Source organism: Sphaerodactylus townsendi, linkage group LG06 (genome assembly GCF_021028975.2).
Source record: "Sphaerodactylus townsendi isolate TG3544 linkage group LG06, MPM_Stown_v2.3, whole genome shotgun sequence".
NCBI lineage: Eukaryota > Metazoa > Chordata > Lepidosauria > Squamata > Sphaerodactylidae > Sphaerodactylus > Sphaerodactylus townsendi.
This window is the reverse complement of record NC_059430.1, coordinates 83432726-83449317: the sequence shown is the minus strand read 5'-3', so window position 1 is coordinate 83449317 and position 16592 is coordinate 83432726. Positions and strand designations below refer to the sequence as shown.

At 41.1% G+C, this 16592-nt stretch overlaps 1 protein-coding gene across 1 annotated transcript in view; it reads left to right on the top strand.

Annotated features, from left to right (window-relative positions):
• TBC1D22A (TBC1 domain family member 22A) overlaps nucleotides 1-16592 on the top strand; it is a 143075-nt gene that overhangs the window by 83333 nt on the left and 43150 nt on the right. Inside the window, exons 10-11 of the mRNA XM_048500777.1 lie at nucleotides 2283-2358; nucleotides 11825-11952. Of these exons, the coding sequence (XP_048356734.1) occupies nucleotides 2283-2358; nucleotides 11825-11952 (204 nt within the window). The remainder of the gene's footprint in view (nucleotides 1-2282; nucleotides 2359-11824; nucleotides 11953-16592) is intronic.

Below are 16592 nucleotides of genomic sequence, written 5' to 3'. Positions count from 1 at the left end.
GCATAGAAGGCCATTCGATGAACAATAGTTAAAGGTAAGTGCAATGTTTTATTTTAATTATGTTTAAACTCGTCATCTGTAAAGTGCATGCTGTTCATATGGCATAGTTCTGCGTTACGCACCCTGAGCCACATTCAGCCGGCTCCCAGATATAAGGAACTCCTGGGGGAGTAAATGAGAGGGATGAAGAGGTCAATGAGAGGTTTCTGGGTATTGATCATTTTGTAAGTGATTCTTTCTTGGGAATTTCTGAACTTAGAATGTTATTGACTGCATTCTTCTCGCAATCAAACGTTTTTATTAGACCTCTGGCCTTAAGGACTGTTATCACAATTTAAGTGATGTCTGGTTAGCCTTCCATCTAAAATCCAGATTAGAATCCTAGCAATTAAGATGTGATTCCTTTCTTACTCATCTCCCCTTTCTCTCCTCTCCCCTTTCCCTTTTTCCTTCTCCCTTTCTTCTTCCTCTTCCACATTATCTGTCCATCAGTTTAAATGGTCATCTTTTATTAAAAATTAATTTGGCATGCCCAACCTTTTTTATTGGCTTGGTTGTTTGAGAGCTAGTTGAGCTTTATTAACTAAGCTTTTAATGTTGCTATTTGATTTTATCTATATATATAAAAAGCTAACAGTGTTTTTGTTGATGATAGTATAACTCAGTAACTGCTGGGCCAATTCCTCTGAAAATTCCCAGCCACTATAGTCAGCCAGGTGAGAGTGTTTTTAGATGTTCACGTACCTGAAATTTCACACCTGGCCCAGGTAAAACGCCTTTTTCCTGGTGCTCCATGGTGAAGGACATGCAGCTGCCTGTGTGTAACTGTCACCCTTAGAATGTTTGTGCTGCTTAGAATGTTCACTCAGATGGCCAGATATGAGCAGTGGAAACAGTACATAGGCAGTAACTCGAGTGGAAGTGAAACACATACACACAAGGGAGAGGGAAGGGAGGGAGAGGGAGGGGTGGCATGAAAGGGAAGAGAGGGAGGGAGAGGAAAGGGATGGACGGGGAGGCATGCAAGGGAAGAGAAGTGAGAGAGGGGAGAAAGTGAGGGGTGGCATGCAAGGGAGGGGAGGCAGGGGGCCCAGCATCTTGATATGACCCACCCACCCTAGTGGAGGAGAAGGGAAGGAGGAGGAGGGGTGGCATGCAAGGGAAGAGAAGTGAGGGAGGGAAGAGAGTGAGGGGCGACATGCAGAAGGGACGGGAGGGAGGGTCCAGGCACCCTAGATTCCCTGAATACTCGCGAGTTTAAGCAGTTAAAGAAAACCAGGCACACACATTGAGTCAGGAAATTAGAATGGCAAATTCGGCGGTACAGCAACCGTGACATACTTTGAATTGCTGCTTCACGCCCCTCAGAGGGTTTTCTCAGAAGCGACACCCATTGCCACCAACCAAACTTACTCCCAGGTAAAGGATCATGACCAGCCAGCCTAGATGTGTGGGAGGTGTGCCTTTCCATCCACCACCAGGAATGCGGGCACACACATCAATGACATCGCACAGTATCAGGCTGCGTGTTTGCATGAGCACGTACTGCTGGCCTCTGCAATTGATTTGCTGCTACTGTTCCTTTCCCATTTCACCACAATAAGCCACAGCAACGAGTGGCCGGGCCCTGCTAGTTGTTAATAAAGGGTGAGGTAGAAGTTTTGTAAATAAAATTCAGTACTCAATGAGATACATATTAACTCTTTTTCCTTCTGTAATGGCATTCTCAGATCACTACATATAATCTGCCTAACCTCAACATAAACGTCTGCTTAGTGAGGACCTACTACGCTTGATAAATTGGGCTCTAGTCCCCAAAAGGTAGAATTAAAATTCCCCAAGACTCTTGTTGAATTTTTCTGGGCATACAAATTTCTCTTTTATCCCTCCTGTCTGATGAAGCAAACTTTGACTCAGAAAAGCTTAGAACCTGGAACATTTTGTTTGACTTTAAGGTGCTACTTGACTCACTTTTTTTTCAGTTACTACAGACAAATTGACTGCGCACCCAGAAACTATAAACACGTTTCTCTCTTCCTACTGATACACGGATGCATTGTGCCTAAATAGATCAGTTAAAGTCCTTGCTGTAAGCAGATCCTGTCTAAACAGCATTATGGATTCATTTGCAAAAATTCGTCTGTGTTATCCTCTGCTCTTTCTGGAAGTGTGAGAGAGACTGAAGGCTGGACTTGTATTGTGAAGTATACTATTCAGCAAAGTGTTCATAAAGTGCCTCTTTTTGGTTACCTTGTCCAACCTTTTCTATTGTATCTCTTTAGGACAACTATACTTTTGCTCAGCCTGGTATTCAGAAGAAAGTGAAAATGCTGGAAGAACTCGTTAGCCGTATTGATGGTAAGTTATGTGGAACTAAATGCAGCTTGGCTGAAAATGTGTTCAGTTAAAAACTTAGTGAGTTGCCTAACTGGTACCAGTTTCTCAGGTAAAAATGTCATCCCTGATCAGCCAGTGGCACTGTGGCCTTTGTGAGTTCACTGCACCCCCCAAAAGGAAAGTCACTAGAGCATGGGGTCCTTTTGTTATATTTTATTAAGGCAAGTTAATCAAAAGTCAGTGCCAGTCTCTTTGCTGGACCATAAGGGCCACATACAAAAGGCAGTCAGCATTCATTTTGCATTAAGTCCAGTGATTGTCTTAATTTGGAAGAGGCACTGCAGTTGTTTATAGTTGTCCTTTGGCACCATAGTGTGTGCCTTGGTGCCTTGTTTTGCTATCAGGAATGTCTGAATAATTTCTCTGTGGAATTCAATTAATTACCAGTTTTGGAAATAACATCTTTAACATTAGAGATAAATTACACTGGGTGGTAGGGCAATTTTAGATTATGCTTTCATGTGTTTTAGCAGGGCCAGTCTGAAACATTTTTCAACCTTCATCCTTAAAACAATTCCTGTGAAATGCTGACTGTCATATTGCTAGAGCGGAGTTTAATTAAATGAAATTCGAAAGATAGTGCCTTCCTATTCTAAACATATTCTCTTGATAGTTCGTTAAATTAACGAACAGAGCATTAACAAAATGATGTTGAGCAGAACTGAGCGTATATTTGTGACACTGCCTGTCAGTAAAGAGGGTGCGTGTCGAAGAAATGCTGTTACTTAAATAGCTTAATACTGGATAATCTGCTTGGGAAGATGAGCACCATCTTTTCATTTTGCACAAACTTTGTTGTCCTCAGCGCTTACCACAGCAATTTTTTATATTGGGTTTCTTGTATTTAAAATGCTAAATAGTTGATTCTGATATTGTAGATTTAAAAATACTATAATAATGAGTTTGTTAGCTGTTAAGATGTCATGAGATTCCAGCATATTTTTAAAGGTTAATGTTCAGATCCAGCTGTACATAATAAAAGGGTAGTCATGTATTGGGTTGGATCCCCCTTGACCACCAAACAAAACTGTGGTGAAGGACATGGGACAAAAGGAGCTAGGTTGATGTTGTATGAGGCCTTGAGCCCATTTGGGGAAAGGTATCTCATAAATCAAATAAATAAACCAACGGGGCTTTTTCAATCCTAGTACTTACTTACTCGCTCGCTCGCTCGCTCACTCGCTTGCTCAATTAATTAATTACATTTATATCCTTCCCTCCCTGACCAAAGCCAGACTCAGGGTGGCACACAAAAAATTCCACTAATCCGTAAAATGTTAAAACTCATTAAAACTCAGGGATGGCATCAAAATTTAGGCCTATTAAAAACTCACCCAGCCTAGATTATACATAAACTCTTGCAGAGCTATTCAAGCATGGGTGACATCAAGAGAGGGCGATGCTGAAGATTTTGCATGGTGAGGAGGCCAGTAGATGGTATCGGGACACAATATTACTCTCAATCCAAGTCCTGGTGGAACATCTCTCTCTTTCAGGCCCTGTGGAACTGTTTAAGATCCTGCAGGACTCTGGTGTCTGCTGACAGAGAGTTCTGCCAGACTGGAACCAGGGTCAAAAAAGCCCTGACTCTGTTTGAGACCAATGTGACATAAAGGCTAAACGTTTAAGAGAGGGAAGTATTAACAAGATTGTAAAGTCGATTGTCTGAAAAAGATACCGCAGGGATATCTTCTAAGCTGTGACTGCCACCATCTACCTCACTAGGGTTATCAACTGTTTAGAAGAAGAATCAGTCTGGCCAGCTGTTATGTCATTATTTGCGAAAATGAGCAATTGAGGACTTTTGGAAAAATTGAGAAGTGTTTATCTGCTAATGTCTGTCTTTCAAGGCATAAGGGGCTCCTGTTGTTTTTAAAATAAGGATATTGTACTTCTACCCATTTCCAATGCTGAATTTGCCTTTCTTGTCTCCTTATATCATTTTCCCTGTCATCATTTGTCCTGTTTTGTATTTATTTAAAACATTTTTGCTCATTTCCACCCAACTTAGGGTCCCCAAAGTGGGAAACAGTAAAATCATTAAAACAAGCTTTTTAAAATATAAAAACAGTTAAAAACAACAATTTAGCAAAAGGCATACATATGTAGAAGTATTCCTTCAAACTTCATTTTGTGTGGTCTGTTCTCATATGCATTTCTGTGTTGCAAACTTGTAGTATTACTTTCTCTTCACTAAAGTTTTTCAAACAAATGCACCAATAAAAGCTTTTTCACGTGTATTCCTGTTTAATTCTCCCCATTCCTGTTTAATTCTCCAGCATTTTCTGCCTGCCCACCCTCCTTGACACATCCTCCTTAGCATTTCAGTCTGCTGAATAAGTTCCTCTCTACTAAAATTGTGAACTGGAAGGCTTTGGAAAGCTGACAAGTTGGATCTAAAAGAGTCATTTTATCAGCAAACTACTTCAGTTGGCAGAAGAGAGGGTGGATTTATGCTGATCCATTCCTTTCTCACTGCAAATACCCACTTTACCACTTCCACTATTTTGGTTGGCCCCATGGCTCTCTCCCTCATCGCCAAACAAAATGTCAAGGGGACTCAGGGGGAGGTGGCCAAGTTCTACTGTGCCAAGTTCACTCCGGAGACAACGTTAAGAATCCAACCTTTTGCTAAAGTACTGGGAGTTATTGGATCACTAATTCAAAAGTGAAGTGAATGAACACTATGCTTTTCTCATACCTTCACTACAGAAAATCCCATTTTCAGGTATTTGTTGATTTCTAGTTAGATGACGTAGGAGACCACATGTAATTTAATAAATAAAGGCTCTTCAAAATTGCCTGTTCTTCTCATTTTCTACGAGAATTGTTTTCCAACTTTGTGGATTAAGCTTTCAATTTCAAAGGATTTGTGATTTTACAATATTTATAAAAAACGTCATTGCAGTAATTCAGCTAAGCTTTTTATGTCATGTACCAAGCATACAAAAGACAATTTTAGTTACTTTTCTAAGATATGTGACAGTCAGATGATGTAGAGGCTCAGTTTTACAAGATCCAAATTCAATTTATTTTATTCCCCAAAGCTTGGTCTTTGTGATCTACATTTATTCAGTGTTTTGCAATTAAAAAAAACTTTCTATGTTCCGGGAAGATCCAGTTTAAGTAAAAATTATTTGCAGTTTGAAATTTGTACAGAAATTGTTCTCCATGTAGTATGATAAGTTATAACTAAGGATGTGCACCTGAAAAACAGTATATTTTGGATTCAGATTTCAGGAAGAGCATAAATACCAGTATTCATATTTCCCCCTGTGTCAGTTCAGGGTTTTACAGGATTCTGGAATTATTGTGATTTGATTATTCCCTATGGGGAACTTGGGATGGTGGTGGCTTTTATCCAAATGACACCAAAATTTGCCTATCTATGAGAGACCCCCCAAGTTTAAAGCAAATTGCCCCAGCCATGCTTCATATATGCTACTGAGAGGAAATAGCACTCCTGGAAAAAGGTCCCACTTCCGCAGAGGAGGGCCTGAGAAGAGCTGTCCAGACCTGCAGGGCTGACAGGTTCTGCGCCTGACTTGTGTGGCCTATGTGCCAGTTTCCCTGGGCTGCGACAGGCGCCCCCTGTGTTTCAGGAAACCTGTTTGGGGTGGAGAGGCAGTCCTGGGGTCCTTAATTCTGACCTTGAATATTCCCAAATATTTCTGGAATATATGGGACTGATGTACTGGTATTTCCAACTATCACAAATAAAGTATTTTTGGCTGTCTATTCATACAGGGTATATCCTAGCACACATCCCTGGTTATAACTTAAAATAAGACTTGGGGAAAAGTTTACTGTAAGTCAAGAAATCTCAATCTTCAGTATTAAGAATGGTGAAGATCACAGTGTTAAGTATCTTTGCTAGCTGTAGAAATGAGAAGAAAACAACCTCCACCAGTAAAAGGTATAAGTACTCCACAGCTGTTCATTATTTAGGCCAATGTTTAGCATTTTCTGGATCTGTCTTCAGCTAGCCTTCAGCTAGCCTTGGTGTTACAGTTCATGTTGCCACACATTGACACCTTTCTGCCAAATGAAAAGAGTAGGGGGTTGTGCAACAGAGTAGAAACAGTAGCCAATATTGCACAAAAGCAGCTAGCAGTCAGAACAAATGAATACTTTCAATGTTTACTAAACTGGTGATATTTACACAATGTGCAGTAAATGCTTTGAATCATGTTTAGTTCAAATTGCAACACCAAAATGTCTTACAGACTGATCTCATGCTCCTGGCATAAAGTCTGTTAGTAGACATAGACAGCTGAAGTCATTCTGCAGTATTAATACTAAAAGTCCTTAATACAATATTGGAAACCCACAAGCTGGCCATTTTTTTCTCTGAGGACATTAGAGTTCCTTTTGAAAGTTATTTCCTTTGAGGATATTACAGTCCCTTTTGAAAGTAGAACGGGAGTCCAATGCATGCATGTTGCTTGTGCTAGAAACTTGATGCTATAATGAAAGTGTATTTAATAGATACCATGAGCCTCTGAAGACACATTCAAAGCCAGTAATGTACTGGCAAATGGCCAGCTCTTGGGTTTCCAATACTGGACTAAGGACTCTCTGTATTATTACTGTAGAATGACATAGTTTAGTAAAAATTGGAAGTATTCAGTTGTTCTGACTTGCAATATTGGCTATCATGAGAATGCTATCATGATCCTATGAAGATGCCAGCCACAGATGCAGGTGAATTGTCAGGAGAAAATGCTACTAGAACACGGCCATACAGCCCGGAAACCACACGATACCCCAGTGATTCCAGCCGTAAAAGCCTTCAACAATACATTAAATAAAGATAGCCAAATTATCCTGGTGAGAGTACTATCATTCTGAAATAGCTTGATTTTATATTATACTGCCACAAAGTAAGGAGGCTTTACCACACATCAGCAAAGATATATTTTGTTCTGAAGTCTCACATGCTATCATAGATATGTGGTCATACTAACCTCCCAAATTGGCAGGCCAATTAGAGGGTTCACCTTATAGTAGATTACCCATTAGTCCGGTATTTCAGGATTAAAGGAAGCTGGGGTAATGATAGGGAGGCCTCACAAGTTTGAAAAGGGGACTTTTGGAGTGCACTGAAGATGGAAAGTTCAAAATGTAGAAAAAGGTTCTGAAGGTAGGGGCCAGGAAGTTTGAAAGAATGAGAATTCATACAGGCTTTTCTTAGCAGCTAAAGGGAGAGTATCATTTTTTACAGAATACTGTTCTGGTGTTTTACTTAAGAATGAAAAATGGACTGATTTGTTAATCATCGATGCAAGCACAAAATACATTTTGGATAAATATTTTGCTTGAATTTAAGCGCACATAAATCCATGATTAAAAGTATGTACTTAACTTCTTTGGAAGAGAAAGAAAATGGGAGGACTGGTTTCAGCAACATTTTTCAATTGGTTTCTTTAAATTTTAAGCACTGAGAAGACTGTAAAGATAAATTCACTCCTTATTTCTTTTTTTCCTTGTGATACAAGAACTATTATTTCTTGAAGGTTTAGCATAATTTTATTATCACAAACTGCTGTATAAGTACTTTATGGAAAAATATTTTAAATCTGAAAGATGGCAATAATTACATCTGCCGAGTCATTCATTACATCTGCATGCTTACTACCAGTGAAATGGAAAATTTAAATTTAGAATTACTGCCAGCTAAATTACCTTTATCAGTGAAATAACATCTGGTCACAATTACTTATGAAAAAGAAGGAATGAATCTTTTCAGTCTATGCATTTCCTTTTTGTCTCTTGCTGTGCATATATTATAAAATAAATTGCAAATAAAGCTTTGCACTTACTTGTCCATTTTTCAGCAGGTTGGGGCGGGGGGAGGCAAACCCAGAGGAAAATCAGTATGCTTAGTAAAAAATAAAAAATAAAAATGAATTTGAACCGTTCTGAGTTGTCCCAGCATGTTGCTTTTCATTACTTTCAGAGGCTTTCTATTAAACTTAGATAAATATCTGGCTGCTGTAGAAGTTACTGTTTGAAAACAGTTGCTTCATCTATCTGAGTAAATGGTTCAATTAGTTTGAAATAACTTTTAAAATCCTATTTCCTGTATGTGTGACTGTCTAGGATAATTATATATTTAATTTTAAAAACCCCATTCTTTCTCCATTTAACTTGGGCTTGAATTCAGACTAGATGTTTCCATGGGTACAAGGATTTCCCCCATACATTTCAGTTTTTCTGCCTCAGCCTTCCTTGTGGCAGCATGAAATGCCCTCTGAATTCAGACTTTTTGGGGGGACATAGGAACCCCAGGAATGGATTTTAGAAGGCAACTGGATCTGCTGCAGAAGGGAAGAGGCAGGGAAATAATTCTCTATGCCATAGGTGTCAAACTCGTGGCCCTCCAGTTGTTATGTGCTACAGTTCCCATCACCCCCTGTCAGCATGATGCTGGCAGGGGATGATGGGAACTGTAGTCCATAACATGAGTTTGACATCTGTGCTCTATGCGCATGAAGTGTTAGTCTGGACCAGCCCCATTCTCAGCAGCCCTATGAGATAAGTTGGGCTGAAAAGAAGAGAGAGATCATATATTTGTTTGGGTTAAAATTTACTAATTTGAATTTTCTAGCAAATATGCCTAGGACAGTGATGGTGAACCTATGGCACAGGTGCCAGAGGTGGCACTCGGAGCCCTCTCTGTGGGCATGCACACACAGAGTTTATCATGTGGGGGGTGGAAAATTCCCCCCACACACACATCTAGCCTGGCCTGGGCCACTGAGCACGATGTGCGCGCACCGCGGTGAGCAGGGAGGACTCGGCTGGCGGGCCTGGTGCCTGTTCTCCTAGCAGCTGCTGTCCGGGTGTGTGTGTGTGTGTGTGTGTGTGCAGAGTAGGCATAGATACTACAGAGGCACAGAGCAGTGCATGCAGGACTTGCTGGAGGCTAGAGCAGTCTGGCCCCTGCTCGAGCGGGTGGGGCGGAGGAAGAAGGAGCCAACATTTTTTTTTCTAAATTAAAACCTCAGCATTCAGGTTAAATTGCCAGATTGGCACTTTGCGATAAATAAGTGGGGTTTGGGTTGCAATTTGGGCACTTGGTCTTAAAAAGGTTCACCATCACTGGCCTAGGACAAAGTTAATGATTATTGCTTTTCTTCAGTAGCAGATAATTGCTAATTAGCAAAGAGTTCCTAATCTTCTTGACCAGGGGTCTGCAACCTGCAGCTCTCCAGATGTTCATGCTGGCAGGGGCTCATGGGAATTGTAGTCCATGAACTTCTGGAGAGCCACAGGTTGCAGTCCCCTGTTCTTGACCTTGTAGGTATGTTTGGAATTTTGCAAATGGGTCATAGATGCTGTTATAGAATGGCTACCATGGGGACTGTGGCCAGTAAGCAAGTTTTTGGAGTAAACAAGTTTTCCAAGCATACTTCTATGGAGAAGGCAACTGTTTCCAAATGAGTATCCTTGGTTTCCTGGACTTTGTTGGAGTACTGCGAGGAAAACCAGGATTGGCTCTTGGCTTTGGGGAAGAAAGATGTGGTCAGCAGAAAACAAATTGGCAGCCACAACATTCAGAATCACTGGGCTAGAAGGTGAAAGTCCAGTGGCTTGTTAAGCATAGAACTTCTCACTTATTACATTGGTTGTGGTGGCTTGTGTTTCATATAAGTATCTTAGGTTACACTGTCAGACAGTTATCCTGAGATCACTGTGCTGTGGTAGAGCTGGGATTGGAACCAAGGCCCTCTTAAGTTCAGCGCTTTATTTCCCTTAAGGGTTTTTTTTAATGCTCTGATAAACTACTTCCAGTTGGAGTATTCAGTGCTAGGCTCAACTGTAATGTGATGTGGCTAGTGAACATTGTATGTACAGCAGCCTCACATTTCAGTTAAATGTAATAAACTAGGCAAATGTAAAAAAAACCCAAAACCAAATTTAAGACATTACTGTATAACACTTAATTTCCTGATTCAACCTCTCAATTTCCTCCTGTTCATTAAACAAAGTACCTTATTGAATGAAATTTGTGAGTTTGTCTGAGCAGTCTAAAGACAGAATACAAAACCACCTCCACCTGCATAGTTTCTGAATCTTGTATTATTATTATTGGGTTGATTTCACAGCTGCCAGTTTTTTAGCTGGTTGTTGATCTTTCATTACAATTCGAGCATCACCCAGAACCCATGACCAGCGCAGAAGCCAGACTGGAAGGGATCCCACGCTGATGCGTCATCCAGGAAGGTCTGCAGCCAGGTCCATATCCTCCGCTACAAAGAAGTCTCATAGCATAGTGGTCTTATTGCTGATGGACCTGGCATTACTCAACACCAGACATGGAGCAGAGTTAGGTACCAAACAGGCTTCTACCTGCATTTCTTAGAATGGGACGGAGGCCAGAAGGTGGGTGAGCATAATTTTTTCTCCCCCACCTTCTCTCATACGGCCTCTGCCCACTGGAATAATTACCCGGCCCCAGGATCATTGATATCTCTGGCGAGAGAAGGCTTGAAAGTGGGACAAGCTTGAATTTGCATTGAGAGAGATATTAAGTGACAGAAAATTCTAAAATTCATACACGTTTGTTAAGTGCTGTAGAACACATCTAGGGCTCTGAAATCTTCACAAGGAGCATGATCAAAAGAGAATTTAGTGGAGGTTGTTTAGAGCTCAGGGGAGCAGTATAGGAGGAAGCTGGAAGGTGGTAATAGACCAAGAGAAACTGAACATGAATGAGAATTGGAGAGATGAGAGGAGATATTCGAGGATGAAACACTCTAAAATTGTTCCAAGTTCCCAAAAGAGTGATGTAGGAAAAACTGAAGGTGGAAATACCCTGTTGTGTAACCCAACACAGTGGTGTGGATCCAACAATGCTCTGGGGAACCTTCCTCCAAGTAGCTAACTTGGAAGAAGTGCTGTTAAATTGGATGAAGGCTTCAGTCTTGAGCCTCAAGGAAAGATGGTGTGTATTTCAGTAAATAAATAAATGTTTCTCAATGGAGTGATTGGGCAGAGATCAGACTCACCCCAGTGTTTTTATAAGAAATTCTCATCAGTTTTATGATACATTCTTTTACAAGTGAAAAGGAATGGAATGGCTGGATCAAGAAATAAAGATGGTTTTAAAGAAGTGTCCCAGAAAGATGAGATGTATTAGCTAAGTTATTCCTGCAGTACTGCTATGCGTTGCAGACCCAATTGCATATGTTGGTGTGTTAGTTCAAATTCTTGTTATATCCAGTAAGCATTCCATTGCAACATCTTTGCAAACCCTGGTATAATATGAATTGTCCTTTTGTTTAGATGTTTATTGTTTAAAAGAAACTTGCACGAGGAGTTTAAGGTTTTAAGTGTGCTAATTGAACGGAATTGTGTGAAGTCCACTGAAAAAAAAATTGTGTCCTCATTTCTCCCCCCCCCCCCCCCCACTGTCTTTCAGAGCCAGTACACAGACACTTGGAACAACATGAAGTAAAATACCTTCAGTTTGCTTTCCGTTGGATGAATAACTTGTTGATGAGAGAAGTTCCCTTGCAGTGCACCATACGGCTCTGGGACACGTACCAGGTGACTTGCTGCTTTTGTGCCTGTATAGTAGTGTGTAGTGTGACACTTCATTTTTCACACAAATACTTGTTTGAGAAGCAATCTGGCTTATCTCTGAGCTGGTGGTGCCAAGTATGTATTTTGGCACTTCTGTACATTAGAACTCTATATTTTGCAATGGGAGAGTATTTAAAAAAAAACCCGTAATAGTTATTTATTAGATGCTTTTCAACACCCCCCCCCCGCACTTTTTCAACTCCCATTCTTCTGCTTTCTATTGTTGCTACTCCAAGCTTTGTATGAAAAATGGTTTATTACTGGCAAAGCTGATTCAAACATGAGGTGGACCTCAGGTGGTAAATTCGAGGAGCAGATTTCTGTTAAATTACGTAGAAAGGTTGAAGAGAGACTGAGACTGTTGTTCCTCAAAGTAAGACTAGCTCAGGTTACTGTGAATATGATTTTTATTAAAACAACACCTTACCAAATGAAACATTTCTCTTGCAGTCTTTCTGTTTCCAACTGATGATTCACTAGAAAACATCAGAATTAGCAGAAGATAATGCTAAAATTTATGTTTTTGAAACTATCTAAATTGCAAACCTGGATTGTTAGAGAGCTTCAAATTCAATTATTAAACTCCCAAATGTCCTACCCAGTTAGACTAATAGTTTTGGGCATTCATTGTAAGAATGGGTGCAGGTTTGATTTCATGCAGTTTGTTAGATGCATGGTTAGGATGGCCTCATTTAATATGCGAGCACATGCAATTTCCCAGTTAAGGTTGCTGTAGATTATTTTTGGTGGTTTAAGGCTGATAAGTGGTCCAAAGCAACTTACAGGTGAGTGCTGGAATAAAAATCTAACTCTTAAACAAACAAAAACGTCCAGCAGCTAGTGATATGGAAAATGTAGAATATAAATCTGAGTGTAAACAGCAATGCATACTTGTGCACTTGAATAATTGAATCCATCAGTCCAAAGAAGAAACAAGGCTAAGAGTTGGCTGGAGCTCTGCATAAAAGGAAAACATGGGGAAGCCCGCATTATGGGAGGAAGGGATAGACAGAGAGGAAAAAGATAATAGCACTTAACCTGGACAGATTCTGTACCACTGAGTACAAAATAGAACAGAATGCTCTAAATCAGTCAATCAACTGATATTAAGACCAGCCAAACTAATGCTACACAGGGAGCTGTTCCATTTGTTTTCTTTTTGCTTTTTTATATCTAGCCTGAGGAAGACATGGCCAAGTAAGTGGTTTCTGTATGCTCCTCTGAGCAAAAAATGTGGACAGTTCTGACCACTAAGCCATGCTACCTATATATTTACGCTCGAGACTCTGTGAATAATACCAACTGCCCAACAGAAATCTGTTTTTAATTATATAGCAACATAATGTTCTCCAGATACAATATGTTAGAGTGGGAGGGTTACTGTGAAGGATGTCGTGATTATTAAGGTATTAAGTAACTTTTTTCAAGACTGTGTGAATATCTTTCTTTTTTCCTTTATTATATATCTCCTCCAACCAAGAAGAGGAGGACCTATGTTATGCTTCCTACTTAGTATATTAATCATTTTATGTATTCTTTTTAAAAATGTCAATAAAAATATATTTTTTTAAAAAAGAAACCACAGAGGAAGCAGCCTGGAATAAAGTGCTTTGAAGCTAAAGGGCTCTTACAAAGAGCTATCCACTTACATTTTGCTTGCAACCACTTATCTTAAACTCTGACGAATTCCACCCTAACTCTCCATATCCACAGCCTTGGTCTGTTGTATAGCAGCTTGCAGTGTTTCTTGATGGAGACCATTTCCCACAATAGGAAAAGAATGAAGCTGATTTATTTTCAGCTTGCATTCCATCAGCAGAATCACAGATTTGGAACTTTGTAGTATATCCTTGGGCTTCTAAGTATTCTCAACATTGGAATGTTACTCAAAACTTGTTTCTATTTTAAGTTTGAATTTTTTTCCCTTGGATGGTTTGTAATTTCTTTAATTGGAGTGAGTTAAAGTAGTCCTTTTTATCCCACACTCAGCCTCTTCATGTGACCCTCACCATCCTGTTTCTGTAATTCATAGCAGCAGAACATTCCTCTTTTTAACTGAAGTTCATAATTTAGGACTCATCTTCATAATCTGGGACATTGTAATGGCTGTTACATATAAACTGTACCTTAATGCTGCTGTTTCTCATTCTTGGTTGGCTCAGCAAAGTGATTTTTTTCCCCTCCTGTGATATAGAATAGTTGCTTACATTGGCTTGCTCTTCCAGTTAATTGGGAGAATTGAGTGTGCAGCAAAGTACTTAGCACAGGATGGGGTGACCTCATAATTAATCCTTTATGCGCAAGTTACCAGTAAAAGCTGATTCATCGTATCTGTTTTTGTCCTGTCCTTCCTCCAGAGTGGTCAGATCATCATATGTGACTCTTCTCTCCCCTCCATTTTATCACTACATGCAGGACCGACCAGTTTCAAGTTTTTGGAAGGTCTGGGCAAAGGACCTGGCTTTCTTCCCTGCTTACCACCATTTCCTCTAATGGGCATCTCTTCTCACTCACCTGTACATGTGCATCCCCTACACTGTCCACCTCTTCATTCTTCCCATTTTGCTCACTTGCTTATTAGCCCTTCTTCAACCCTGAGCTCCTAGTCACATGCACCCATACATGACCCCGTAGTGTTACACAGCATATGTGCCCAGAAGTGCAGGGGGCAAGAGGGCTGGTAAACAAACAGGTAAATGGAGAAAGTGCATGCTGTCAGGTGGCATCAATGGGAGCGTGGACCCACTGCAAGCCCTGGACTCCGGCAGAAGCCCCACTTCAGTGTATGCTGGTGCCGGCCCTGTGAGTTTGGTTAGACTGCAGTGACAACATCACTCATTGAGCTTCCATGGACCAAGCTCTCTCATGTGCTATTCTGACACTCTAACCTCTGTGCTGTTCTTTGATTGATCCCACAACAGAAATGCTGAAAAATGGAATGGACAAATGAGCTTATCTGTACAAATAGCTATGTTGCTGAGGATAGCTTCATGGCCCTGTCTACATTGAAGCATCCTATAGGACCCAAAAGTGAATGCTTAGGACTGCTTGGTCTGTCTTGCAGTAATGGGTATGAAAGTTGAACAAGGAAGAAAGCTGACAGAAAGAAAGTAAATTCCTTTGAAATGTGGTGTTGGAGGGAAAAGTTGAAGGCAGCAGGAAAATCCAACTTGAGTTGTGTTAAAGGAAGCCATGAGCCTCAGTTTGGAAGACCTGAGCCAGGTTGTTAACAATGGCACATTTTGGAGGACATCATGGGTTGCCATGAGTCAGAAGCGACTGGACTGCACAACACACAAAGAATGCAAGCAAGTCATGCTTCTTTCTGTATTTGTGTAGTGAAAAAATGAGGGTCTATGTTGTAACTGCTTCTGAGGAAACAGAAGAGCAATAGACTCTATAAACCCTGTGATGCTTGGATACAAGCCTGCCATATCTTAAGTATGTTTAATAAAATTGTGTTACAAGAGTAGACTAGAAATGATAGCATCTACATAATGGACCTTGTTGTTAGGAGAAGCAGGTTATATTATTGACGTATCCCAGAGAGAAACTGCAATTTCAAGGTCACTTAGTATTGACGCAGAAATATTCTTAACATTTTTGATACTTTGGGAGAGATTTTCCGCAAAGTACAATTTTAAAATGAAAGGAAAAAAAGCAGCAAGACTGTTTGATATATTGGGGTAGACAGAAAGAGCAAAGTTGAAATCCCTGTTCAGTCATGAAGCTCTCTGGAAAAGCTTAGTGGTGGCGAACCTTTGGCACTCCAGATGTTATTGACTACAATTCCCATCAGCCCCTGCCAGCATAGCCAATTGACCATGCTGGCAGGGGCTGATGGGAATTGTAGTCCATAACATCTGGAGTGCCAAAGGTTCGCCACCACGGGTTAGGTGATCAATGGCGTTGTTGGGGGAGGGACAGAGGGCGTATACTCCCCAGGGGCCACTTTCAGGTATCATGTGGCAGCGCAAATCATCCAGTCCCCCCTGCACCCTGTCCCAGCCACTAGCCTCCAGCTCAACCACCTGCTGTTGCCCTCCCTGGCTCGGCCTTTCCCTGCTCAGCCAAGACTTAGCTGTGGTACACTCTCCTCCTTCTCCACCAAAAGGGCTGGGACAGGAGAGGCAGAAGGAGAGTGGGCATGATCTTGCGTGCCAGGCTGATACCCCTTGCCTGTCCTGCCTAAGCCATTTCAGGGGAAAGTGGACATAATGTTGCATTCTGGGTGGTCTTCTCAGCCCAGCATTCAAGATTGCCCCCAGTTGGGACAGGAGAGGTGGGGTGAGAGTTGGTGTGAGCTTCCATGCCAGGCTTCTTAGCCCAGTACCCCCCCCCCAACCCTTTCTGTCTGAGCCCTTTTGGACTTGGCTTCAGAGACCACATGCCCCAGGAGGGGAGCTTTCTTCCTGGGTCTGTTCCTGAAACTATGTGGGGCAGGGCGGTGCCCAGGATGAGCCCCAGGCACCATTTTATCTAGATATGCCTCTGTAGATGTCTCTAACCCATGCTATCTTCCAGAGTTGCTGTAAAAACAAGAGGCTGGAGATGGGGAATTGTGCACTGCCTTAAGGTTCCTTAGAGGCATGGCTGTTTAAAAA